The 25,884-nt window shown below is 40.4% G+C and overlaps 1 protein-coding gene and 1 long non-coding RNA gene across 3 annotated transcripts; one reads left to right on the forward strand and one right to left on the reverse strand.

Annotated features, from left to right (window-relative positions):
- Positions 1-500: 500 nt before the first annotated feature.
- Positions 501-25,427, forward strand: DLK2 (delta like non-canonical Notch ligand 2). 2 transcript variants are annotated; one of them, XM_072992153.2, is made up of 6 exons: positions 501-832; positions 7,574-7,675; positions 17,987-18,050; positions 20,076-20,206; positions 21,775-21,919; positions 22,210-25,427. In XM_072992153.2, exons 2-6 carry the CDS (start codon positions 7,603-7,605, stop codon positions 22,967-22,969), a joined length of 1,173 nt encoding a protein of 390 aa, XP_072848254.2. In that variant the 5' UTR covers positions 501-832; positions 7,574-7,602; the 3' UTR covers positions 22,970-25,427. The 2 variants fall into 2 exon arrangements, with proteins under 2 accessions (XP_072848254.2, XP_072848260.2); XM_072992159.2 differs by lacking the exon at positions 501-832 and adding an exon at positions 1,171-1,305.
- Positions 12,244-17,894, reverse strand: LOC140704856 (uncharacterized). Its single transcript, XR_012084322.2, has 2 exons — positions 17,000-17,894; positions 12,244-12,416 (listed from the first exon to the last, which is right to left on the reverse strand). It is a non-coding gene; the product is annotated as an uncharacterized LOC140704856 (long non-coding RNA).
- Positions 25,428-25,884: the final 457 nt, after the last annotated feature.

Consider the following 25,884-nt stretch of genomic DNA (forward strand, 5'->3'; position numbering starts at 1 on the left):
CTTTTGTAAAGAAGAAAGAAGTATTTCTGTCTTCTCTGACATGCTTAGAATGCAAGATTTACAAGCTGTCAGATCAATGTTTGACGTAGCCCTCTAAGTGCGGCAGCCAGACAGATGCCTCAAAGAGGTTTACAAATATGGCATGATGGTGATAGCTGTCTTACTGTTAATCCTCAGCAGCCTCTGAAAAGAGAACCTGCACTTTCAGCTATCATAGCTAGTCAGGGATTGACAGATCTGTTCCCCTTGAATCCATGTACTCTTTCACATTTGTTTACTGCCTGCCACCTCAAGTGTCCAGTGGCGCTGCGTTCTATGGGCCAACTGCATGAGAGGGATCATCCCCTTCATATTTGCTGCAAATCCGATATCAGGCCCTTTCAACACAGAACATCAAGAGGGAGGAGTGGGAGAGAGAAACATAGGCTGCGCTCCTGCCTCTCCAGACTTTATAAACCTCCCACTGCTTTACTCCCTAAGCTCGAAATAAATAAATAAATAAATACAACACCAGAAGTAATCGACAACACGCCAAGCCTCCTGAAACCTTGCCATAGACTTGCTTACAGCTGACGAGGTCGGAGGGACCCGGGCTTCCCTTCCGGGCCCTGGGTTCCAATTCCACTCAGAAGAAGACAAATCGCAGGACCAAAGCATAGGGGGCAGTTTCACAGCGGAGATGAAGGAGGAGGGAGAAGAACTCCTGGCCTGGGTTGGGAGGGAGGAGCAGGAGGCGCCAATCCTGCTCCGGGTTCATGGAAAGGCATCTCTCCTCCTCTCTCCCCCCCTCTTCCATCCCCCGAGTCTGGGCTGCAGGAATCGCAGGTGAAAGGTGAGTGGGGCTGATGGGGGCGGGGGGGGGGGTCGGCCTGCCTGCCTCCTTCCTTCCTTGCCTGCCTGCGGTTTGGGGGCCTTCGTCTCCCGGGTTCCCTCCTCTCCTCGCAATGCAATCGGGCTGCGGGAGGCGGAATGTCCCAGGGAGGGAGCGGGGATGTGTAGCCACACGCCGCCCCTGGCAGCCGGCCTGAGCGCGCACGGCAGCAGCAGAAGCAAGAGCAGCGGCGGCGGCGGCGGCGGCGGCTGCAGCAACAGCAGCGGCGGCAGGCAGAGGAGCGGGGAGGCTCGCAGGCAGCTTGGCCGCGGCGCCTCCCGACCCCCGCCCCCGCCCCCGTGCCCGGGCAGGGTAAGGCATGGCAGCCCCCCTGCGCCCATCCCCATGTTAGGCTTGGGGAAGAGAGGCAGAAAGAGGGAGGCAGGCACGCCCCCGGGGGAAAGAAAGGAGACGCCGCCACCGGGATCGCCGAGGTGAGGACAAGGGGAAGTTTTGTTTGTTTTGTTTTGTTTTTGAGGGAGGGGGGTGTTTGAGAAGGAAGGGATGTGTGTGCCGGGTCGGAGGGAGGGGGGCTCCGAGGGTGCGAGGGGAGGGGATCGGGGGAGGCCGGAGAAGGGCTGCAGGCCACGGGGGTGCTGAAATGGGAGGGAAGCGGGCTGAGGAGGGAGGATCCAAGATCCACGCGGAGGAGGAGAGCCTGCAGAGCCGGCGGGGTCGGCGCGGTGGTGGTGGGGGGGAGAGGGAAGAGGCAGCCGAAGGGGCTACCTCGAAGATGCGAGCGCGCTGCGTTCTTGGCGGGGAGGGGGGAAGGCGAGCGCTTCGGCACCCTTCCCGTTTGGACGGGAGAAAGGCTGGGCTCGGGCGCGGGCCCCTCCACCCCCGGGGCGCCCGGTCGGGGCGCGTGTGCGCCCAGGAAGGGACTAGAGCCGAACCTTCGGGTGGGGTCCTCGCCCGCCAGGAGGTTGTCAGCCAGGAGGGATGTCTGGCGGCGGCGGCGGCAAACAACACGTGGGGCGGCCGCGGGGGCGCTGATCCCAGCGGTTTCTTCCCCTCCCCAGGGTAATAATGAAGGCGAGGAACTCGTGGGGCCTGGGAATCCATAAGGCAGCGGCAGTCCACCGCCCGGGGTAGGGAATCGCCGCTCTTCTGGCCTCATCCGCGAAAGGGGCACAGCTCCCATGCACGAACGTAGGAGCGGATCGGTGCTGTAGGCCAAGGAAGGCCTTCTATGGCCACCCAAACCGCTTCTCCAAATAGAATAGGTACATACTGTCGCAGCCTTGATAAGATTCTGTGAAATTATCAGCTTGTAAGATTCTCCCTGTAATTAATAGAGATGCTGGGAAGCAATCACCTGCCCCATTCACAACCTGATTCATAGACACCACCACCATCACCACCCCCCATTTCATACAAAGGCATTGATGGGGCAGAACACAGTAGAGACAGAACCAACTGCATCTAATTTGCAAGCCCCTTCCCTGCACAGTTACATTTTATATCCCCCTTGTTGGATAGGAGGAGTGTTAGGAGTTAGCCAGGCAGCAGGACTTCTTCTTCTGGGCAAAGGAGACTTTGACTAGGCCACCAGATGTATCCTTAACAAGGAGAGAGAAGTGGCTGCGGCTTCCTGGTGAGCATGGTTTTGGACTACAATTCTGAGGATTTGGGTCATATTTTCCCAGCTTTGAGCACCAGACATTTGTTAGTTGCATCTACTTGTTACCTTTTGAGGTTCATGCCTGAAACATCTTAGGTGTGCATCTAGCAATAAATACTTTGTATTAAATTCCAAGGTGGCACCTAGCAAGACTTGATGGTCACTAAGGGTGTGATCACATAGGAAAACAGATCACATTTTGAACTGCTAATGGAGCAGTCTGGTGCAATCCATTTCCTGGTGCTCACATGCAACATATGGAGAAATGTGTTCCAGCCTGACCTGATCCATGCCCAAGCTGGATTTTCTTTGTTCCAGCTGTAAAGCTGGGGCAATTTTGTAGCAGACTGAAGGGTCACTTTAAGGGAGATTGCTCCCTGCAAGCAACCCTCTTTGATGCAACCAGTTGCACACCTTTCCAGCTATCTGATCGAACCCTCAGCTTCTCTCACTCATTTGCTATATGTTATATTGTGCTGTCAAATTGCATTCATCTTACAGCAAACCTAATTGGGTTTTCAAGACATGTGCGATTTTCCAACAGTGGCTTTGCCAGTGCCACTCCCCGCCCCCCAATGATTTTCCATAGCTGATCAGGATTTGAACCCATGTCTCTCAAATTCATGTCTATCACTGTCCACTACAGCACTGGTTCAACAATGTAACATCATGTTGATTCCAAATTATGGTGACCCTTGTCAGGGTTTTCTACATACAAAGTGCTGAGAACTGGTTGAGCAGTTCCTTCTTCTGATGACACTCAAGGACTGTGTAGCTTGCCCAAAGCTACATGGGCTTGCTCTTCTCCCAGAAAATACAGTGGGGAATTGAACTAATGACCTTTGGCTCTGCAGCCAGGTACATATCCAGCCAGCCAGCTTTGCTATATAACTAAGATTTCTCCCCATATACAAATGTTTAATGTTTCCCTTAGGAAGGAAGAGGTGATTGGCATGACATTGGGGATACTCATCAAAAGGAGTAACAGCACAAAATTCATGAGAAGGAGGGAGAGTAATATCCATATCTTGAACTAATGTAGAGGTTCTCAGCCCTGGATACACAAATCAGTCCAGTGATCCATCTGACTATGCCTTTGTACATTAATAGCTAATAATTCTTCAATATTTCCAGCTGATCTTCTACAGCAAAGAAACCCACATCCTTTTTCAAAACCAGTCCAAAAAATCCACATAAGCCCTAGTACAGTACAGTCTGTCTACTGATTTTCTAGGCAAACACTCAAAGAATTCAATGTATTAATTCTTGATTCAACAGCTTTCTTATTCACTTCCCAGTAACTTCAAAATGCCAAATGATAAGGCTATTTATATTGAGAAGACAACTCAAGTCTTCTTAATCTAAGCAACATATCTATAAATATTGTAACTCAGAATCCCATTTTCTGCATACTGAATCCATAACTCCTTCCAAACCCACCATAATCAAATAATCTCCGACTAATTTATAAGAGAAATTCCAGTTGTGATCTTGATTGTAAAAAGATCCTTCAGCAGGTTTTGAGGCATTAAATCCACTGTCTATATGATGTTAAGAGAAATAATTAGGTTTGAAATAATAATTTATTGTGCCCCAGAACTCCAAGAGGTCATTTCTGCGCTCTGGAGTCTTTATTGGGAATGGAAAGGAGAAATGACCTTTTCAATGACATGTGGTATTCAGCTGGGGTCCTAACAGCTCAGGAGGAATTGGCTGCCAACTGTTCATCCTTAATCCATAAATTATTTTATAAGATTCACAGGAATCACTTTGCCCTTCCCTGATATGCAGCAGCTGTTCAGTCGCACACAGCACTGGAGCACCAAACTCTAGGGTAGGAAGCAAAAAAGAATCTTCTAACCAGTTGTAACAACAATGGGATTTCAGGGAGGGAACAGACTACAGTTATCCACTGACACTCTTGACTAGAATTCTACATAGACTAAGCAAAATAACGGCTTTTAATAATCACACATTACTGGAATTTGTAACTGAAAGTTCACCTAAAATATTGTTTCTGATAGGAAGACATTCTGTCTCACTCATCCCGATTTGGTGCTCTCCATCTAATCTGGGTGGGGGCTTCTGGGAACTATTGTCCAACATGGTTGAAGAGGCCATTTTGCATTCTGCACTGCACTGTGCACCTCTTCTACAGGTATCATTCTTATATTAATATTATCAATCCCCAAAGTCATTTCATACTGATTTTTTTTGCCTCAAAACATTCATATCTACACAGCAGTTTTCCATCAGTTTTACATTTGCTTAATTGTTATGGCTTTCCTCATAGAATCCTAGGGATTTTCATTTGCCACTTAGAATTTTGCAGCCTGAAGTGCGGGATAAAGTACTGTTTACACTTGCTCTGTATACAGAAGCTAACTGCACTGTCAATTGAATCTTATTTTAACATTGGTTGTGGTATAGCATTCTCCACTGTAAAACTTCAGAAAGGTAATTTGCCTTTATTATTCATTATAATATTTTGAAAGTAATATCTAATCATTACTAGTTTTCAGTGTTGGAAACTAACTCATCAACTTGCCAGTTCTACTATTTGTTACTTTAAAAAAAACTTCGGATTTGATAGGAGATGGCATACAACTTGAAAAATTCCTGTCAAAATATCTCCAAAACCACTTCAAAGTGCTGCTAAAATGTAAGTGGAAAATATTGCTTGCTACACTAATAAAGTAATTTCATACTCACTAGTTACATTATGTTTCAAATTTAATCTCCTTATGCCCTTTTCACAAACTAAACAAAACCCTTCAGCATCTGCCACCTGAGCAGGTTACTCAGTCTTCCCAATAGCAGGGACACTTACTTAGGTGTTCCTTTTAATAGTGTCGCTCAGCATAAAACATAGATGAGCCCATAGCAAGGGTGTCCCGGAACTTAAAAAGCACAAAAATATGTCAGCTGGCTCTGTGTCATAGTCTGCCTGAAATCTGAGGAGATCTCCTATGCATATCCTGCTGTATAGAATTAGCATCAGAAAAGATCCCAAGTATCATTTAGCCCAGACCTGTGTCAGTGCAGAACATCCCCAGCTGAAGGATCCCTGACGAAATATGATTTAACTAAACTGTGAGGAAGTATTTTTCATTTGCTCAGCTGGGAGATTCCCCCCACCCCCGCTTGGTGGGAATAGTTACCTCCCTCTTTCTTTCCCCTGGTCTCTTAGCCCAGCCATTCTCAACCGGGGGGGGGGCATATGACCCCAGGGGGTGTGTGCTGGCACATTTGAAAAAAGGATAGAAACTAGAAACCACTCTTCACACACCACCATATATGGTTCGCCATATGACTTATGCAATCCTGATTCAGCCTCTATTTCTTTCATATTGTCTTTATGGCCATGGACAAAAAAGGTTGAAAATGTCTGCCCTACCCCCTCACAAACAAATTACCAATTTACCTGTAGATTGTTTCTGCCATATCTTTGGTGGCGTATATGGCTTCATTTTGTATTTAGCAATTTCTCAGTTCATAGACGAAATACATTTAACACAGTTCTGCCCAGAATCTATTCTAGATTTCTGCCCACGAAGCGTCTCTTACAATGTATAATAAAAACATATTAAATATATTTTAAAAGGGACAAACATTGGTGTGTGCCAAGTGGCGGCTACATAAAAGAGTTTCAGTGTCATATAGTGGCTAGTGTGATAGATAAAGAGTTGAGAGGCCTCCGTTCAGGTCCCCTCTGGGGCCATGACACTCACTGAGGCCGGGGACTCTTTCATTTTGACCTCTTCCTGTGAGGATGGTGTGGGAAGACAGCTACTTATGTCAAGATAAAGCAATTGGAGAGAAGGCAGGTTGTGAATGCAGTAATAACTAAATGAATCACTTAGGTGGCACTGTGCTAAGTGCCTCCTCTCAGCTAAGCTCACCTCACTGTGAGGAAGCTGTGGAGATGGCTCCAGGTAGGCTGCTTGGAGTTCTTTAGAGTAAGAGGAGGAGGAGGAAGAGCTTCTACTGCTCAGTGACCCAGTGAAAGCTTTCAGTGGAGAAGCTCCCAAGTTCATTTGCCTGCCCAATAGTTACCTTGTGGGAGACATGAAGCAAGGTGAAATATTTATAGAGTTGTGCACATTGGCTTTTTTGGACTACAACTTCCCCAGGCACCAAACCTTCCTATTAAGGACCAACATTTTATTAAACTTCAGAGTGGTGAGTGTCCAGTGCCCAATTCCAGATTATATACATGTTCACACAGAAGAGTTTTCCTGATATATGCAACCTGGCAAAGAAAGAGAACTTAATTGGCTGCTGTCCCTTCCTCCTTGACTGGAGGAAGCATGATCACTTAGGCTGTGATCTTAAACCATTTTACCTGGGAGTAAAACCCACTGAATTCAATGGTGCTTGCTTTCAAGTAGTCTTGTACAGGCTTTTGCTGTCAGTCTTGCAATTCTATTTTTTTATTATGTAATTTCAACCTGATAAGAAAAATTATTAGCTATCCAACTTAGCACTACTAGAGATTTATGCAAGAGACAACCAAATTAAACCTTCAAAACAGTAGCCCTGAAATTGAGAGTATACTTGAGATCATATTCCAGTTAATTTCAGCACTGCAATTTCAGTACTCTCTTTTTCAGTGGAAGAAGGAATGAGATTGCAAAGCTGAAAGAGTGAAGAAAGGGTCTTGTGAACAATGGCATATTGCATTTTTGGTGCACAAGGGCTGAACAGTTTAGGACATTTTTATTTATTAAGGGTGGGGGATACATGTTCTTCCAGATGATTATGGACTCCATCTCCTTTAAGCCACAGCCAGCACAACCAATAATGAGGACCGATAGGAGATGCAATTCAACAACTTCTGGAGGCCACAAATTCTCCCATCTCTTCTAGATATAGAACAACAGGAGCCCAAAAGCATCTGAAGATAAATGCCAAAGAGAGTGCTAGAAATATTTTTTTGGCTTTGGCTTGGTATTCATGCTTTCGTGAAAAAGGTTAATTCATAGTAGTACAGTAATCACATTTGGAACATGATGTCACATTATAGTCCTTTGAAGGCATCAATAGAGTATTGGTCTGACTTTGCTCTCATATTCTTCTAGGTGACTGTCTCGGTGGGGCCACACTGACCATGCTCAGGAGCTTCTTTCTCCAGCTTATGCCCTTGCTTTGGATCCTATTGGCCCATCACCATTTTACGCAAGGTGAGGATGAGTAAAATGTTAACTTGGAGGCATAAGATCTCCTTCAGCAAGAAAGAGAGCGGTAGTCTTATTCTTGTCATGGTGTATGCAGGAGCCCTTTGAGTAACTAATCTTGTTTTGCCATTCTCAGATCTCTAGTCTTGTTTCGCCCAATATTCAGGTGCGAGGTAAATACATCAGCTTCAGCAATACTTGCATGTATGGGTGCAGGGCTGGATAAAGATCTGCCAACGCCTTACACTATAGTAAGAGAGACTATAGAGACCCGATAGTACTCCAAAGCTGGGCTAGGTATCTGGCTGTAGAGCCAAACGTTGGGAGTTCAATTCCCCACTGTGATTGCATGGAGAAGACCCAGCCTGTGTGGCCTTGGGCAAACTTCATGGTCCAAGGATGCCTCCTGAAGAATGGAATGGTTAACCACATCTAAGTACAGTACTTTTTACCTAAAAAATCCTGAAAAAGGTCACCATAAGTCAGAATTGACTTGATAGCTGCAATTATTATATTATAGCATACCAAAACAATGACACTTGACATCTGGGTGGGTTTCTTGGTTTGGTTCTCAATTTAGTATTAAAAACACTTCCCTAATTTGAGGGCCAAACCTTTGTTTACTAGTTTACTTAAACTGTTATTACAGTTTTGTCCCCACACAACTCAGAAAGTCCTTTTGTCCCATCTAAGGCACAATTTTGCCATGTTTAAGGCCCTGTAACACCCTTGGAATCCCCACACCTTCCCAACTATTTTTAAATACTAAATCTTTTTTAGGCAGTGGATAGAATGAGGGGGCATTTCCAGGTTTAAAACCTTTCCGCTTTTTTCATGAAATGTATTTTTTAAATTAACAACCCATTGTTGCAATGTTTAGAAATATTTTAAAAAACTAACTATGCAAATGAGTCTCTGTAGCCCTTCCCTCTTGGAATATCAGCCCCCGGACAAATCTGAAAAATGGCCCTCAGCCCTGCCAAGATTGCTCACCTCTGCAGTACTAGATCCCCTGCGGATTTCAATCATAGTTGTTGGTACACTGCTAGTGGAAAAATGCTATTTGAATATGTAGTGTGTAGATTATAGTAAGACAGATAACAGGATTTATATGGCACATGTCCCTGAATGAAACCACACATCCCAAAGTCAATCCGACAGAATGACATTCCTCCTCTCATAGGATTGTCAGCTAGAGGCAGAAAGCTCTGCTTAATTTTCCTGCTTAAGTAGATGTTGCATGACAGTGTGTTTTGCCCCCTGTATTGTTGTTGTTGTTCTTGTTAAATCTGAAGCATCCTTTTAAAGCCACAGATGCAAATGAAAGCATGACAGAGGGATAGGTTATCTTACCCCCCCTGAGTTTTTGTTCAAAATATCTCCCATTGCTTTTGCACCTATAGAGGGAAAGTTATCTGTATCTTTTCCCATGTAGGTGAAAAGGCAGCATGAGTGGAATATTGAGTAGAAAAATGGAAGAGAAATGATTTGTAGTCCTCCCACATCCCAGTTTGCCATCCCTGTTTCAGACTCAAGGCCTTCTGATATGTCTTTGGGCTGAAAAAGCAAACGAAGAACACAGGAGACAGTACATGCAACTATTGCATAACTTCTAACTGCCTTGCAGTGCTGTAGATTGACAGGTTTGAGGATTTGCTCCATTTCTTCTCTGTCTGAACTAACCTTTTTTTTTAATTTGGGGGTCCTTGTACAAAATCCAGCAATAAGGGTGAGTGATATTTTAATTAGACCACTGAAATATCAAGAACAGTAGAGGACCCCAAAGTTCATCTTTATATTTTTATATATATATTAGCAGTTTAGTAAATGTATTACTCCCCCCCTTTTTTTTTGCTTAAACTAGTTATGTCCCTTACCTGTATTTTTAGGCACACAGTGACACCTGCTGGACATTATATGAAAGGCCTAAAACAGAGACCATACCTGAGGGCCAAATTAGAAAATTCATGCAATGGATAAAAACCTGTATGGATCTTTTTATTTTGCCTTTTGAAAGCAGCAGTTATAGGAAGCCTCAGTGTGAACTGGGGCCAATGCGTGAAGGGCAAGAGAGGGCCTTCTTGTACTAGTTCTCAACTATATATAGACTGTGGTGTAGTGGATAGAGTAAAGAACAACATATTAGGGGTGCTGTAAGTTCTTGGTTCTGACTTGATGGCACATAATACACACAAACAATTGTCATCTAAAATTACATCTCCACACATCACTTTCTGCCTTGGAAAGGATCAGAAGCTTTCCCCACAATGGGAAACAGCAGTTTTGGGGGGCAGTTTTGACAGGGAGAAGGGGTTAACCATTGTTTCCTGTTCCACACAATATGGTTTATTTACAGACTTGGAGATGTTTACATAATTAAGAAAAAATCAATCCCTTGGAACAATTCTAATTTTCATCTTAATTGGTGAGACTAAGCAGTTGAAACATGTCTGGCCTCTGTGTTGGAGAAGCCCAGTTCAGTTTTTAAAATGTTCCTCAGTTGAAGCTGTTTTGGGATTATATTCATTTCTTTGCGTATACCACGTAAGCAGGCAACCTCATGCAGTATTAGCTGCCTTGGTTTATCAGATTATGCCTCTCTGTTTAAATCAAGGAAAGAGAAAAAAGCCACGTGTCCCACCTTTGATTTCTTCCATTGGCTTTTGTCAGCAGAATTTTGTTCATTTTAAAATCAGGCAAGACACCATCCTCAGTAACAGCTAATACTTTTCGAACAATCTCCATTGGCAGTTGACAATTCCTGGTCACTCACGTATGTTACTACCACCCACTCTTAAAATGTCAGAAGATCACACCTTCCCATCAGGCTACTTACTAAGTAGCTAATGCCATTGAACTGATCTATGACAGAACTCTAAGGAACTGTTATTCGTATCACATTGCATTGCTGTAGCTTACCATGATGTTGCAGGGGATTATCATACTGATTCAGGCTTCATTCTGCTAAAGTAGTGGGATGACAGAACAAATGCAAAAGGGAGCATACATGGTAGTTGTATGGCAGTCGGATTGTAGTATACTGGTCTAAAGACCTATTTACTGTACTATGTAGCAAAAGAAACCTAGTGGATGAGCTGGACAAAAGAAGTGGGTTTCTTCAAAGGTTATAAAAAGAATGGAATTTTGAAGTTTGGAAAAGTGCCCATGGCTTGAAAAATCTTGGAACAGTGGAGGGCAGTTTCCAGAATCCCCTAGGGATTTACTTTGCAAAGTTTACGAAAGAAGACCAAATACTTCAGGAGGTCCCCAGGCACCCAGAACAGTAGTTAGGCTGGATTTGGGATTCTGGGACTTGTGGTTTCAAAATATTTTTTTCCAAGCTTTGAAGTGTTAATACTTGTGAGCTGAAGTGGGTAAGCACACTTTGCAGAATGTAAGGGAACAAATGAATAAAATATTTCAATAGTCCAAAACAGTGGGGGGGGGGGAGTGGGTAACAATCAGAATGGTATCTTCTTGTTAGTGATGCCATGAGTCTTATCGAGCAGAAAATTCCCTTTAGAGTCCTTATTTTTTTCTAGATGTTAATGCAAGAGTGTATTACACATACCTAGGATTGTCCACACAGTTGGTGTTGGTTGAGGACAGCCCCATTAAGCCGATTAAGACTTGGAGTGCATTCATATTGGCATTTTCCAACAGCATAAATAAAAATGGCCCACCCAGTTATTTCTGAGAGTACAGGTAAATTCCAGAGTGGTTGCTGACAATAGTTCGCTTCTAGACCTTCCTTTGTAGTCGTAACATACTGTAAGGTCTTCAGGTGTGAACAGAATATTATTGTCTCAAGTGTTTGTTAACGTGGTTGATGATGGAATGTAAGGTCAGCTCTCTTCATTTCCTACATTGACATCTCCCCGCTCTCTCATTATCTTTACCATCACCTTCTCCCACTTTCCTCTGCTATGAAGCTTTTGGAGAAAAGCACAGTGACTCATGGACTGGAGGAGTGGGGTGGAAAATCATCCTAGAATTTCAGAGAAGGTGCCCCACAGAGAAAGTGATCCACAAACCACTCATCAGAGATAACCCCCCAGGGCTAGCATTAATAATATTTTTAAAATTCATTAAATCCATTTTCTCTCCCAAACTTCATTGTTTCTTCCCTCGGCATGTACCCCTCCCCTCTCCGAAATGCATATTCCAAGAATACACTCCATATTTTCTCAAAATCATTATTTTTTGATAGGCCTTATTTTCATATCACATGTCATTTTATCATTGATTGCCATAACCCATAGTTCTCTGTACTGTTCATCTAAATTAACTTGGTTATCATTTTTCCAGTTTCTTGCAAAAATTAACTTTCCTGCTATAATCATTATTACAATTAAATCCTTATTTTCTTTCAACAATTGATATTTCTTAACCATGTTCAATAAAACCATTGACAGGGACATTTGAATATTTAATCAAGTTATTTCCCTTATTTCTTTAAAGATTTGTTTCCATTCTTTCTTTCTTACTTCACATAACCACCACATATGTAAAAACGCCCCCTTCTCTTTTTTACACCTCCAACATAGTGATATGTTTTTATTTATTATATTCAATTTTACCGGCGTTAAATACCACCTCCATATTACCTTAAAACAGTTTTCCTTTATCCTTACAGACATGTTCTTCATAATCGTTGGTCCCGCATTTTATTCCATTCTTCTCCTAGTGCTTCTTTATCCAAATAATGTTGCCACTGTGTTTTTAATCCTTGTGTATCGTGTTCGACCTGAATTAAAAGTTTATATATTTGAATTACAGTTCCCTTTCTTTCTGTCATTTCCTCTAATTTCAGTCTTTTTTCAATAATTGCTTTAAATTTTGTAATTTTTGTACTTTTCCCTTCCTTACTTTTCCATTCCCTTGTCTACCTTTCTATTTGAAACATACTAAACCAAGAAATCCCCTCTCCTCCCAAAATCTCTTTTATATTTCCTTTATCTTTCATCTTCTCCATCCAATCTTTTATCCTATTTGTCCCTTTATCTTTTAATACATTCTTAAGAGTTTTTAAAAAAGATTTTCTGGGAAATTCTTTAAATCCACAACCTGGAGTAAGGAAGAAATCGGTGGACTCAATATACCTCTAAACTTTTTCCAAATTTTCTATCATATTTTTAAGAGTCTTTTTAATCTCTTCTCCAATCTTTTCTTTAAACAATATACTTCAATTTTTTCTTTAAACAATATGCTTTCATTTTTTTTCTTCCTCACCCTGCATTTCTATTTCTGTCCAAATTAAATTTTGATTACCTTTAATAATATCTGGGATATACCTGAATTGATTTGCTGTATAATATAATTTTAAATTGGATAATCCAAGACCTCCCTTTTTTGTGTTACATACCATAATTTCTTATTAATCCTAACTCATTTATTTCCATTACTGTAACAATTTATCATTATCTGCTATTCTTTCAATTATTTTTCTGTAAACTTTATAGGAAACATCCAAAATATAAAGTTTAATACAGAAATATTTTTCATTTTGCATAATGCTAATCTACCAAACCAGGAAACCTTTAATTTCTGATAATCTTTTATCTGTCCAGTTATCTCTTTTTTCAATCTATCCAAATTTATTTTAATTATATATATATATTGTAAATTCCAGGTAATATTAATCCCTAACTATTTAATAAGATTTCCCATTTTTCCTTCAAATATTTTCATTCTTCTTTTCTCCTCATCCAACTGGTTTAACAATAAACATTCTGACTTTCCCCAATTTACTTTTAATCCCGTTATATCCTTGAATTCCTCCAAATGTGATTTAAGCCTCTCTGTTGTTTCTACTGGATTTTTAACTATTAATAATGTGTCATCAGCAAACAAGTTTTTATCTTATCATTTTCTTTATGTTCTATCCCTATAATCTGTTTATTATCTCTAATTATCTGTGCCAGTAATTCTATTATCAGTGTAAATAATACTGGAGATAAGGGGCAACCTTGTCTTGTACCACAGTCTAGGTGTATCATCTCAGTTATGCCATTATTAACTATTGCTCTAGCTATATTCTGTGAATATACAGTGGTGCCTCGCAAGACGATTGCGTCGCATGACGACGAATTCGCTTTACAATGAGGTTTTCGGAGCGATCTTGTGCTTCGTTTAGCTATGTTTCCTATGGGTGATTTTTGGTTTACGATATTAGGGACCTTGCCTCGCAAGACGGTTAAATTTTAGGTTCCTGTTTTTCGCTTTACGATGTTTTTGATAGCTTGATCTTGCTTCGCTATACGAGTCTTTTAATGGCCTCTGTTTGTTAGATGGCTGTCTTCGCTTGGGAACCGCATTTTGCTTAACGATGTTTCCTATGGCAATTTTCGCTTTACGATGACAATCCATTCCCATTGGAATGGATTATCAGGTTTTCAATGCATTTCAATGGGAAAACGTGTTTCGCAAGACAATGTTTTCACTTAACAGTGATTTTCACAGAACGAATTAACATTGTCTTGTGAGGCACCACTGTAATTGGTGAATTATCTGCCTGAAATTAGGTCCAAACCCTAAATATTTAATTAAAAGCTTTAACATACCCCATTCCACTGAATCAAAGGCTTTAAATATATCTAGCGATAGTACTCCAGCTTTAGAATTAGTTTCTTTAGCTAAATGAATTAAATTAAGTACCCTTATCATTAAATCTGACATTTGTCTATCTTGTATAAATCAATTTTGATCTTTTTCAATATAACTCCCCATAAAATTATTTAATTTCGTTGCCATTTTTGCCGTGAATTTTAGCATCTTGATTTATCAGTGATATGGGTCTATATGCTTTCATAGTTATTGGATTTTCATCAGGTTTCAATATTAAGACAATCAATGAGTCTTTCCAAGATTGATTCCTTCTCCCATTAATATCTTATTAAATAATACTTTTAACTTTGGTATGAGAGTCTTTTTAAATACTTTATAATATTCTGGGCCTAATCCATCTGTTCTGGGTGCCTTTCCTATCTTTAAGTTATTTATACTATCCTCTGTTTTTAAATCAGTAATTAACTGTTGCATTTTATTTTTATCATCATCTGACAGTTTTTTATTAAAATTATTTTTATATAATTTTCAATTTTCATTATATGATTTTACTAGTATATAAAGTTTTATAAAATAGATGAAATGCTTCCAGTTTCTACTTCATTCTATTACATCTTTTTCCATTCAACTCTTGAATTACTCCTATATTACCTTTATTCTTTTTTATAGAAGATGCTTTAGCTAATAACTTGGAGTTCCTATTACTAAATTCAAAAAATTCTCTTATTAAATAAATTAAATTTCTTTGCACTTTTTTCAGATGAATCCTTTCCAATTCCTTCCTTTTTTTTTGTAATTCTATTATAGCTTTCTTATCTCTAGTTCTTATAACAATTTTTTTCTAATTCATTTATATTCTAAATCCTGTATTATTTCCCCCCGCTGTTTTTAAAGTATATAAGACGCTTTACATGCATACCCTCTTGCCTCAGACTTTGTAGTGTCTCAGATTATCTTAGATTGCCCTCTTCCATTCTCATTTATTTCCCATGTCTCTTCTAAATTATTTTTGAAACGTTTCAATGAGGTTTGGATACTGAAAGATATTCGTATAAATTTTCCACCTTGCCGCCTCCTTATTATCACATTTAACCATCAATTCCATGTTCACTCTGGCATGATCCAATATTTGAATGACTTCAATAGCTGTATCATTTACTCTTGGCAGTAAATCTTTAGAGACAAATATATAATCTATTCTTGAATATGTATTATGCACCTGTGAGTAGAAGGAGAACTTTCTTTCTTCACCCTTTAATTCTCTCCAAGCGTCTTTCAAATCTGCTTTGTTAATCAGTCTATTTAATATTGTACATTTAATTTTCCCTTCCCCAATTTGCAATTTTGATTTATCTTTCTCATATCCATTACCATATTAAAATCTCTTGCTACTATCACGGAAGCTTTTCTCAGTTTATCTGCCCTTCGTAATATATTTTCAAAAAATTCTTCCTGTATCTCATTGGGTGCATAAACATTCACAAATGTAAAGTCTTCTCCTTTCATTTTACCATGCAAAATCAAATATCTGCCTTGGGTATCTTTTTCCATTTTTGTCTAATTTAAATTCACATTTTGTTGATATTAATATTGCTACTCCCTGAGATTTTGAAGTCCCAAATGATTTTTCATAAATTTGAATCTATTTGCCTTTCAGTTCATTAAAACCCTCCTTTTTGGTGAGTTTCTTGCAAGAATACAATATTTATATTACTTTTATTCAGTACTGAATAAAGGGAGTAAAATATTTTAAGTGAAGCAATTCATAAAGTAAAAATATTTCAGTGTTGATTAGCACATGCAAATGCCCCTTGAAAGGAGAAAACATCCTCCCCAAAGAAGTGGCATTACCAGTAGCGATAGGGTCAGAAAGAGATGGGTGGGCTAGAAGTGTCCACAGTTATTATTGTATACTCGTTAGAAGGGAACCAAGTAAAGGGCAATTAGCACAGGATGTGATAGTATAACACTGAGCTCTCTTCCCCACTGTGTTTTTTAAAATTCATTAATTTTCATGTGTTACCTGATTACATTAAGCTGCTTTATATTGAATTAGACTATTGGCCCATCTATGTAAGAACATAAGAAGAAACCTGCTGGATCAGACCAACAGCTGTTTAGCCCAGTGTTCTTCAGCCACTGTAAATCAGATGGCTATGGGAAACTTGCTAGCAGATCATGACCACAACAGCACTTTCTTGCTTTTGTCTCCTGAAACTGATATACAGATAGATACTGCATCTGATATTCGAGACAATATATAGCTGTCATCATGACTGGTAGCCATTGATTTGTCTTATCCCCTATCTAGCCCCATATTGTTGACTCCGACAAGTAGCAGCTGCCCAGGGTCTCAGGTGGAAGTATTTCATATCAGTGTCTACTTGATCCTTTTAGTTTGAGATGCTGAACCTAAAACCTGCTATGCACAAAACATGTGCTTAGCAACTGAGTTATGGTCCCTTGATCCCCCAAAATACAGGGGCTATTCTGAAGCATCACAGTTGGTGCCATTTTAAGTTTTGGCTTTCCCTTCTAGTTGGAAGCATCATTTTCTATATGACGTTTTAATGCAAACTTCAGAGTATTAGCTTGTCCCATGACTCTTGAGTCCCCTCTGGATATAAACCCACTAGTCCTTAGGCTACCCAGTGTGGTATAGTGGATTGAGTGATGAACTAGGAATCAAGAGACCTGGATTTGATTCCCTCCTCATCCATGGAAACTAATGGGGTGGATGGGGTGTGAAAATATCTCGCTTACCTTGGAAGGCTTATTAGGATAGTTATATATCAGTTCAAGTCTCACAACATATAATATGCACAGCAGTCCTTGTGCTGGTACAGGTTTGCTAGGCTGCAGTTCAGCAACATCTGGAGGGCCACAGTTTGCCTTCTGACTGGTCTACCTAGTCTGGAAAAGTTGTTTGCTAATTGAGGGGAGAGAGTAAAGTCATGTGAATTTGAATCTATTCTTGTTGCATTCCATTTTGTTTTGTTTCATTAATGTTTAGGTTCTCTTTTCTAAAGCCACATTGACCTATCTTAGTGTTAGGAATTTTTCCAAAAGGACAGTTCCATTCTGTATCAAAATACTGTTGTTTTAATCTGTTAGCAGCAAGCAAGAAAAATGCTAATAAAAATTGTATTTAGGATTGGGATGAACGATAAAAGTATCGCTACTGACTATAACACATTTATTTCTCCACATATGGACAATATCTCAACATCCCGAAATTTAAGGAAAATCATTGAGATGGTGTGCTGGAACTGTATGTTTATTTCACAGAAATTAATCATGCTGAAATATCCTGTGAAATGCAAAGAGTGAGAGATAATGTGCAAATATATGCTTGACAGAAAAATGCAATTTTATGCCTCCATGACCCAACCTTGCTATTTATAGTGGGCACAGGAGCTTTGACACATAGAAAAACAACAACTCTGCTTTCAAGTGTTTTCCTGTCGATTTCAAATGAGGAAAGAGATCAATTTGCTCTCTTTATTGGAGTACATATATGGAGATGCTCCCTTGCACTAAAGCAACCAAGGATCCATACTAACATGTGCTGTATATATGCACCATAGTAGACATGCATAGCCTTCCGCTGGGGTCCAGTGTGCTTTATGTGTACAAACCTATCCACATAGAGAACTTGACTATGAACTGATTTGATGCACTTATCTGACAAAGGCTTAGCATTTCAGACTTCCTTCCATGTTAAGTCCTGTTCTCTACTTTGTTTTGCAGGTGATGACTGCAATGACCATTGTAACTTGGCTCATGGCAGCTGTGAAGAAAATGGCAAATGCAGGTAAAACAACACTTTGACATAGCTGAATAAAAGGTGGCAGTGGGGGAGACATATGTTCAGTAGCTGCCTTGGGCAGGACTCAAAAGCCCAAACCCCATCACCATCATCTCATCACGGCAGGAAAAACATATCTCCTCCCTGGAGAAAGGTGACGCCAACAGAACACCCCTGCCTGGAAGAAGATGAATTTTGTGTTTATCGAGTTGGCCTGCTGCATTTCTCACATTTGACATTTTATCTGTTAAGTTATTTTACTTGCACTCCACAAAAGGTTATGTACATGATTTTACCCACATAATATTTATGATGATATACACAAGGGACTTTTTCTCACCTGTTTGTGGGACCTAGATCTCTTCATTTAGTGATTCCTCTTGCAGTTATGCAAAGAAGCACTAGGAGGTGGGCTATCTGACTGCCAAGGATAAGGACTTTTACAGAACTGCTGTACCTTTCTCTTACTCATTTGTAATTATCCTTATTGTGAGGTTTTAAATAGCTTTTAATTATATTCTATTTTTAATAAGAAAGCTGGTTTAATTATGTCAAATATTATTAATTTATTTAATTTTCCACCAATGTGCTTTAGTTGTTAAAGTGATGGACTTTAACTACTGAGTTAGAAGACCTGAGTTCACACGCATGCACACTCAGTTGCACATACTTAAAAAAAAACTACACAGCAAGCTTTCCTGCATCCCAGAGGAAAGATGAGACGTTTAACTCAATCAATCAACCTGCACTCATTTTGGCTAGTAGGAATGTGCAATTCTACTTGGTATCAAGACTATACCTATCTTAAGGGAGTGGCAGGTTAGCAAAACTCCTTCTCACATGTTCAAAGAAAATCACACCCATTAAGCCTGAGGGTAGTCTTTTTGGAATGGAATAACTAATTGCTAACTAAATAAAGAAGTTGCATCTGATTTAGTATCAGTTAATGGGATAGGCAGGAATGGGATTTATTTAGTTTGTATCCTGCCAACACTTGTGGGTCCCCACCTAAGGCCTATCCTGTAGCTTCACCCAAGGTAGTTTCTAACCCCATTCCTTTCCCCAATAGCCCCCCCACAGCCCCGCAGCCCTCTACAGCAGAGGTTTTGGTGGAATCAGGAAGCAGAGAAATCACTCTTATCCTAGATCTGCTTGAAATACTTCAGTGGATCACACTGGTCCATTTTTTCTCCTTCAATATTTTCTCTACTTCTCTACTTATATTTAGAAGGGGAATAATTATTTTGGATTTTGTGTACTTATTTAATGTTATAGTCACTAAAATGTTAAGCCACCATATGCTACTTTTATTGCCCAGACCTATGCAGATTTCTTTCAAGTTCAATTAGACTAAGCTACGAGAAAACGTGTATAGGGTTGTAGCTTTAAAATAATATTGTCCTAATGCCTCTTCCAATAGGCCGGTGTCCTTTTGAACTTTTGTCCGCTCAGCATTGTAATGTAGGATTGCACCACTTGCCTAAGCTGAGCAGACGGCAGCTTTTCTTTATGGAAATCCCTGCCTGTGGAGTGCAAAGACTTGCACAAGCATTGTGATTCTGCATTAATATAATATAATAATTAATATAATAGTATAATGTGGAAGACTCATTCTTCTGCAGGGCCTCTACTTATTCCACATTATTTATTCACACTGAGAGACTCGTTGTCCAAGGCTTCACTCTCTGTAATTGGAGACAGCCCTTGATAGTTGGTAATGCTCATCATGAAAATGCTGATACTCAATGGTTCATCTCTAGTTTGGCATCCTCCTCAAAGCAAGTCTTTCTTGTTATGGGCTCCATATCCTTTTCACTTGCTTGCTATTCGTTTCTGTAAGAATTCTCCTCATGTTATTATGACACACCTCTCCACATGATACACGCAAAAAAGCCAGTACTTGTCAGTTCCCACCGAAGTCCTAACTCAGGAACTGCTCTTGAATCTGCAACATTACCTCCCAGTTTTTTCCCCCATGCAATACGTGCGGTGGCTTTTTCCTCCTCCTGACGTTTCTGTTTCCTCTGGTAGGTGTGACCCAGGCTGGGATGGGATATACTGCGAGCAGTGTGTGAGGATGCCAGGCTGTATCCATGGGACATGCCATCAGCCCTGGCAGTGCATCTGTCAAAGTGGTTGGGCTGGTAAATTCTGTGACAAAGGTAAGTCACCCTCATTGGGACAGCATTGGGGAAGCCTTAAGTAAAGTCTGAACTGAGAAAGGGGGATACAGTGTGACAGGCTGCAGCTATAAAATGAAGCTATCTCATACCACATCGGAGCAGTGAGTCTGTAAAACTCAGTATTATCTACAGTACATACCTGGATTGGTGACAGCTCCTCAGCATCGCTGTTAAGGTCTTTCTTTGCCTGATGTGGACCTGAACCTTCTATATACAAAACATGTACTTATCGCTGTCCTGCCGTCTTTTTAAACATCACAGTCTAAATGAACAGCATCAGCAATTCAGTCTGAGCAGAAGAGCCAAACACAATAGGATAAGCAGTTTCTAATTTTCTGTTATGAAACCTAATCTGGAGAAAACAATTGCTTGCAGTTGTTACCTGTCTTGACCTTCATCCTTTTTATAAATTTGTCGGGCTGGTCTGCCTTTTTGGTTATCAATTTTATGGGCTCATGAATAAGAATGAGCACCTTTAATTGGGCTGAGAAACAAATTAATTATTGTTGAAGGGCAAGATGTAGGTCTCACTTGTATATTTTGCATGGGCTGAAGTCTCTGAGCACTCTTCAAGAGCAGCCCTGCTTGCAGTACACTGCAGCAGACTATATGGGGAATGACTTTAGAAATGGCCTTGGGAACCACATATGGTCCAGAGGTTATATGATTCCCAATCCTGCCTTAAAAATTCTTTAGATGAGAGTATCTCAAAGGATGTAGCTTTAATCATCCCCGCATGACAAGCAGCAACTGTCTATATAACCATTTTAAGCAGTAGAAGAGGCTATAGCTCAGTAGTACAGCACATACTTTGCATCCAGAAAGTCATAGCTTCAATCCGAGATGTTTCCAGATTTAAAGATCAGAGGTAAGGTCATGGGAAGAACCTTTTTCTTCCTGAGACTTTGGAGCATCACAGCTACTAAAAGCAGTAAGGCATCATCTTATGTTCCTATACACCAAGGGGAGGCTGAAAGTAGATCTGAATCTGCTGGTAGATTTGTGGGGAATTTGCAGTAGACGGATATGCATTTTTAACTCCTAATTATTTAACAAAAGACAGTAACCTAATTATTTAACAAAAGGCCACTCATTATTACACTGTTCCAGTAAAGAGAGGCTGATATAATACTGTGTGTGACAGTATTGTTATTAACATTAGTTCTGGTATTCTAATCTAATTGCATGTCTTTTTGTGCTAGCCCCAGTTGGTGGTTCTTGGAGTTCTAGTGGAAAATAGCTTAAGTGCTCTAAGCATGAAGGCAACTCAACACTGCTGTAAAAGAGCTTAGCCTTTCTTTGTATATTGTTGCTCTATGCCATTGTTTCAATATATAATCTCTGGCATTGCTATAAATATAATACAGATATATTTTTAAAAATCAATTCTCTTCAGCCTTGTGCTTTGTCTGGCATGAGAAACCTGCTGTACACTGAATATCTGTTACACATGCATGCTGCAGGAGCTGTAGTCTAAAAATAGTTTTTCTATGCTCTGGAGTATATTTGGTACGATCATCTCCTCCTTTTTCCTTTGCTTTTTCCAGATGTGCACATCTGTGAGCATCAGACTCCATGCCAGAATGGAGCCCAGTGTATCTACGACCGTGATGGAGAATATTCCTGCCTGTGCCTTGAAGGGTTCCATGGAAAGGACTGTGAGCTGAAGACAGGGCCATGTGAGAAGGCAGGGTGAGATATCTTAGGAAAAATAGATGGAAGCAGGCAGAAAGATTGCACAAGGTCAGGTCACAGTAAATTCTACCACTTGAAGAAAACATTTAGTCTACATCAACTGTGGCTAGTTATGTCTCTCTTCTGTAGCCTCCTCAAAAATATAAATTAAATGTCTGTTTTTAATAATAATAAGATCAAAAATGGAACTTTAAAATTTATCTTGTTAGGCTTGAATTTCCCCAACAGAATATAGAATACAGTCAGTTAAATAGTACAATTAACTTATACTTGATCTTTTACTTCAGGTTTCCATGCAAGAATGGTGGACTATGTCAAGATAATAATGGCTTTGCAAGCAACTATACATGCAAGTGCCTAGCGGGATTCATCGGTGAACACTGCGAGATTGATGTTGATGATTGCCTCATGCGACCCTGTGCCAATGGTGCCACCTGCCTTGATGGCTTGAACCGTTTTTCCTGCCAGTGCCAGGCTGGCTTTGAAGGGCGTTTTTGCACCATAAATATTGATGATTGTGCCAGCCAACCGTGCAGAAATGGGGCCAAGTGCTACGACCGCATCAGTGATTTTGACTGCTTGTGTCCCGAGGGCTATGTTGGTAAAACTTGTGAATTCCTTGCTCCAAAGCCAACATGGATCACCACATTTCAGCCTGACCAGAAGGAGCACAATGTGGCTGTGACCAGCAGCAACCCTTGGACAACCCAGTCTGAGCCAGTTAGGGCTGTGGTCACTGGGAAACGCATCACTAACTACAGTGAGAAATCGAATGGGGGAGGGCTTCTTATCTCCGTGAAGGAGGTGGTGACTCAAAAGGACTCAGGGCTCAGTCAGTCACAGCTGATCTTAGTGCTTGTGTTTGGGCTCCTCACCGCCCTTTCAGTCTTGGTAACTGTGCTGCTGCTGCTGCTGAAGAACTGGCAGAGAGGGCACCAGAGGTGCCAGAGTCCATCCCAGTCTGCAAGGAAACTTCAGGACCAAGAGTGTCAGGTGGGAATGTTAAATACAGTCTTGATAGAACCCAGGAAAACAACAGAGCTGTAAGACCCCACAGGTTGGAGCCTGACCACCCAATATGCACCCACCATTGATTAAGTGAATCCTTTGAGCCATGTCCTGGGGGCTGTTCTGGCTGCACATCTCCAAAACACCAAGGACTCTGAAGTGACTTAAAAGTTGTAAATCAGCAAGAAAAAGAGTCGTCCAGGAGGCAGCAAAATCTTGTTTGAAAACAAGAGTCCTCTAATGCATGCAGCTTAAGTCACTAGCAGGGGGACATCAACTTATCAAGGCAGCCAAGGTAATGCTGGGTGAAGAAGATAACTAGGCATTGGAAACCGCAAGCAAAATGGATGAAGATCATCCTCCAGGCACTTTTAAAGGGAGTTGCAAGAACAAGCCCAAGTGTGGCAGAATGGAATGTAGGAGAAACTTGATGCCACCCTTAGGTATCTGATAACTCTTGGTCAGAGTCACTGGAGCGAGCAGTCATGTGGAAAATGGGGGCTCAGAAATTGCTCTGTGTATGCCCCACCTCTACAGATCTGGCATAGACAATATGGGATTCCCCTTTTTGCCTAGAGGTTCTCAGCTGAGGGCCCTGTGGTGCCATGAGTTGGTTTGATGACTATACTGATCATGTCTTGCCGCTGTGTCTTGTACTATGTCCTTTCTTCATCTTGCTGCACATGGTTGGAACTTTCAGGACAAATAACGCGTCTCTTCCTGTCCTCTCCAGCCTAACACTTCATTCCTTCAGTGATGATGTCAGGAAGGAGCAAAAGGAAGCACAAAACCAGTACTGTATCAGTTTTCTGTTTCATGTAATTGATGCGAATCTTCTCACTTGCCAGAACAGGATTGGATGCATATATGAAGCCAGGAATTGTAGTCCGGCTTTTTCTGTGGTAATCCCAATTCCAAAACCTAAGTTCTCTGAGAGAACAAAATTGGAGTTGATTCCAAACCAACAGGTTACACTCTTCCTACAGAAGTAGGGTGTAGGCTGATTCCAGAAGCTGTGATAGTTTACTGGAGAGGAAAATGAAGCTGCAGACTTTTTTGAAATTCTGAAACAGAAGTATGACATTTTGAACCAGATGTACAGTTTTGAGGGTGAGAACTCTTACACCCTTATTGTGTGCTGTTTCATATACCAGTCCGCAGCCACTGGTTCCCTCAGCCATAGTTCCTTCTCTCAAGCAACAGTGAAAACTATTTTATATTGAATCAGAATATTGGTTACTTTGCTCAGTATTTTGTACACTAGGTGGCAGTGGGTTTCTAAGATTTCAGACCAGAGCCCTTCTGTTACAACCTGGAGATGGCTGGGATTGAATGTAAAGCACGCAAAATAAGTGTTCTACCACTGAGGTACAAATTCTTCCTCCCCTAACTGGTAATGAGAGTGAATATATAACAAAACAGATTTGGCTACTCCCTATTTTTGCTGATAAAGTACACTCTATTCAGTAGTGTTCCTTCACTCTGATTGTTCACATACTGTACTTTGAACTAGAGGCAGTGGTCCTGCCATCTTTTCCCATCTCCAAGTCTTTTCTCACTGGCTGAACCCTAAGGCTTTGGATTAGGTAAAATGTCCAGACTGTTGATTCTGACTGTTATTTTTCCTCACCTCATAGTAAGAATGCACAAGTACAATAGTTCCATAGCCAAGGAACAATCAGTTGTTTGTCTGGAAATTCATGTTGAGTCAAGCAGAAGGGGGAAGGGGTGGGGGTTTTACAAGAAATATTATTTTTGTAATACACAGTTGATGAATGGTGTAACTTTATAAATAAATACAAGAATTAAAACATCAGAACCAGTGCCTTCCTGCTCCTCCATAGACCTGAGGACTGGTTCTAGATAAGGATTTGCCATGACTCATTCAGTCACATCTTACAGGAAGCCCCCACACACAATGTTATCCATTTCCTTCCATATTCTCCCATTACTAATTGAGTGAAGCCCAACTTCTTTGAGAAGGAAGCTGTCTTCACAGATATAGGTGCCTTCAGCTCTACTCTGGTGTCTTAAAAAAGGAATGGTTTGAGAGTGCCCTGTTGGTTGGGTGAACCTATTGTGTCTCAGCACACATTCAATATTATTCTTGTGGTGCAAACTGTTTTATTTCCCATTTGTTTTATTTCATTTTTAATCTTTTGAACATTGTGTAGCTATGTAAAAAATTAAATATCAAGTTACCACTTAAATGAAAATGTTATAGCACCATATATAATGCAATATATATGTTTTTAAATGGGGGAAGTTCCTGTTTACCATCATTTTCACAAATTGTTTAATGGCAGTGCTCATAAAGATTAATTCAGTGTTTTTAAAAATCAGTGATACAGGAATAGAAGATTATAGCTTTATAATTAAACTTCAGAGAAGAAGCATTCCAAGATATTGTTGGATATCTTACCATGTTAGCTAAGGCTAATGACAGTTGCTATAGTGATGTACCTCTATAAAGCCAATAAATAATTTTTGATAGCCATTACCATTTTCTGCACTAATTACCTTGCAAAATGGCAGTAGCTGGAAAGGGTGTTTTAATTTTTGTAGCTACCATTAATTAGATTCACTATAAAACTATAACACATTGGCTTTAAAGCTACTTTAAAGAAAAATATATATTATAGAGATTTAGTGCAATGCCTCTATATTGCTGATAAACAAAAATTCTTTCAAAAACCTTTTCCAGTCCATTCCCTATTAATCATCTTCCTAAATATCAGAAATATTTAAAACAATATGTACACACATTATGTATATTGCACTGTAGATTCCTACACTAAGACTTGTTCAGTTAAGTGGTATTTTGCTGTCTTAATATTTAAATATATATGAGTTTGCACATTGGGTGTTTTAATACTACTTTAAAATTCTATTTAAAAATAAGGAAGTGATTAAAAAGCACCCATTATAAAGACTAGTGAATATGTGTTGAGTTG

This window comes from Pogona vitticeps, chromosome 1 (genome assembly GCF_051106095.1).
Source record: "Pogona vitticeps strain Pit_001003342236 chromosome 1, PviZW2.1, whole genome shotgun sequence".
Lineage (NCBI taxonomy): Eukaryota > Metazoa > Chordata > Lepidosauria > Squamata > Agamidae > Pogona > Pogona vitticeps.

Bases quoted from the DNA above. Each gene is read 5' to 3' on its own strand.
- DLK2 (XM_072992153.2), top strand. From the start codon at position 7,603: ATGCTCAGGAGCTTCTTTCTCCAGCTTATGCCCTTGCTTTGGATCCTA. The intron at 18,051-20,075 runs GTAAAACAACAC...TTCCTCTGGTAG, and splicing joins GAAGAAAATGGCAAATGCAG to GTGTGACCCAGGCTGGGATG. The intron at 21,920-22,209 runs GTGAGATATCTT...CTTTTACTTCAG, and splicing joins GGGCCATGTGAGAAGGCAGG to GTTTCCATGCAAGAATGGTG.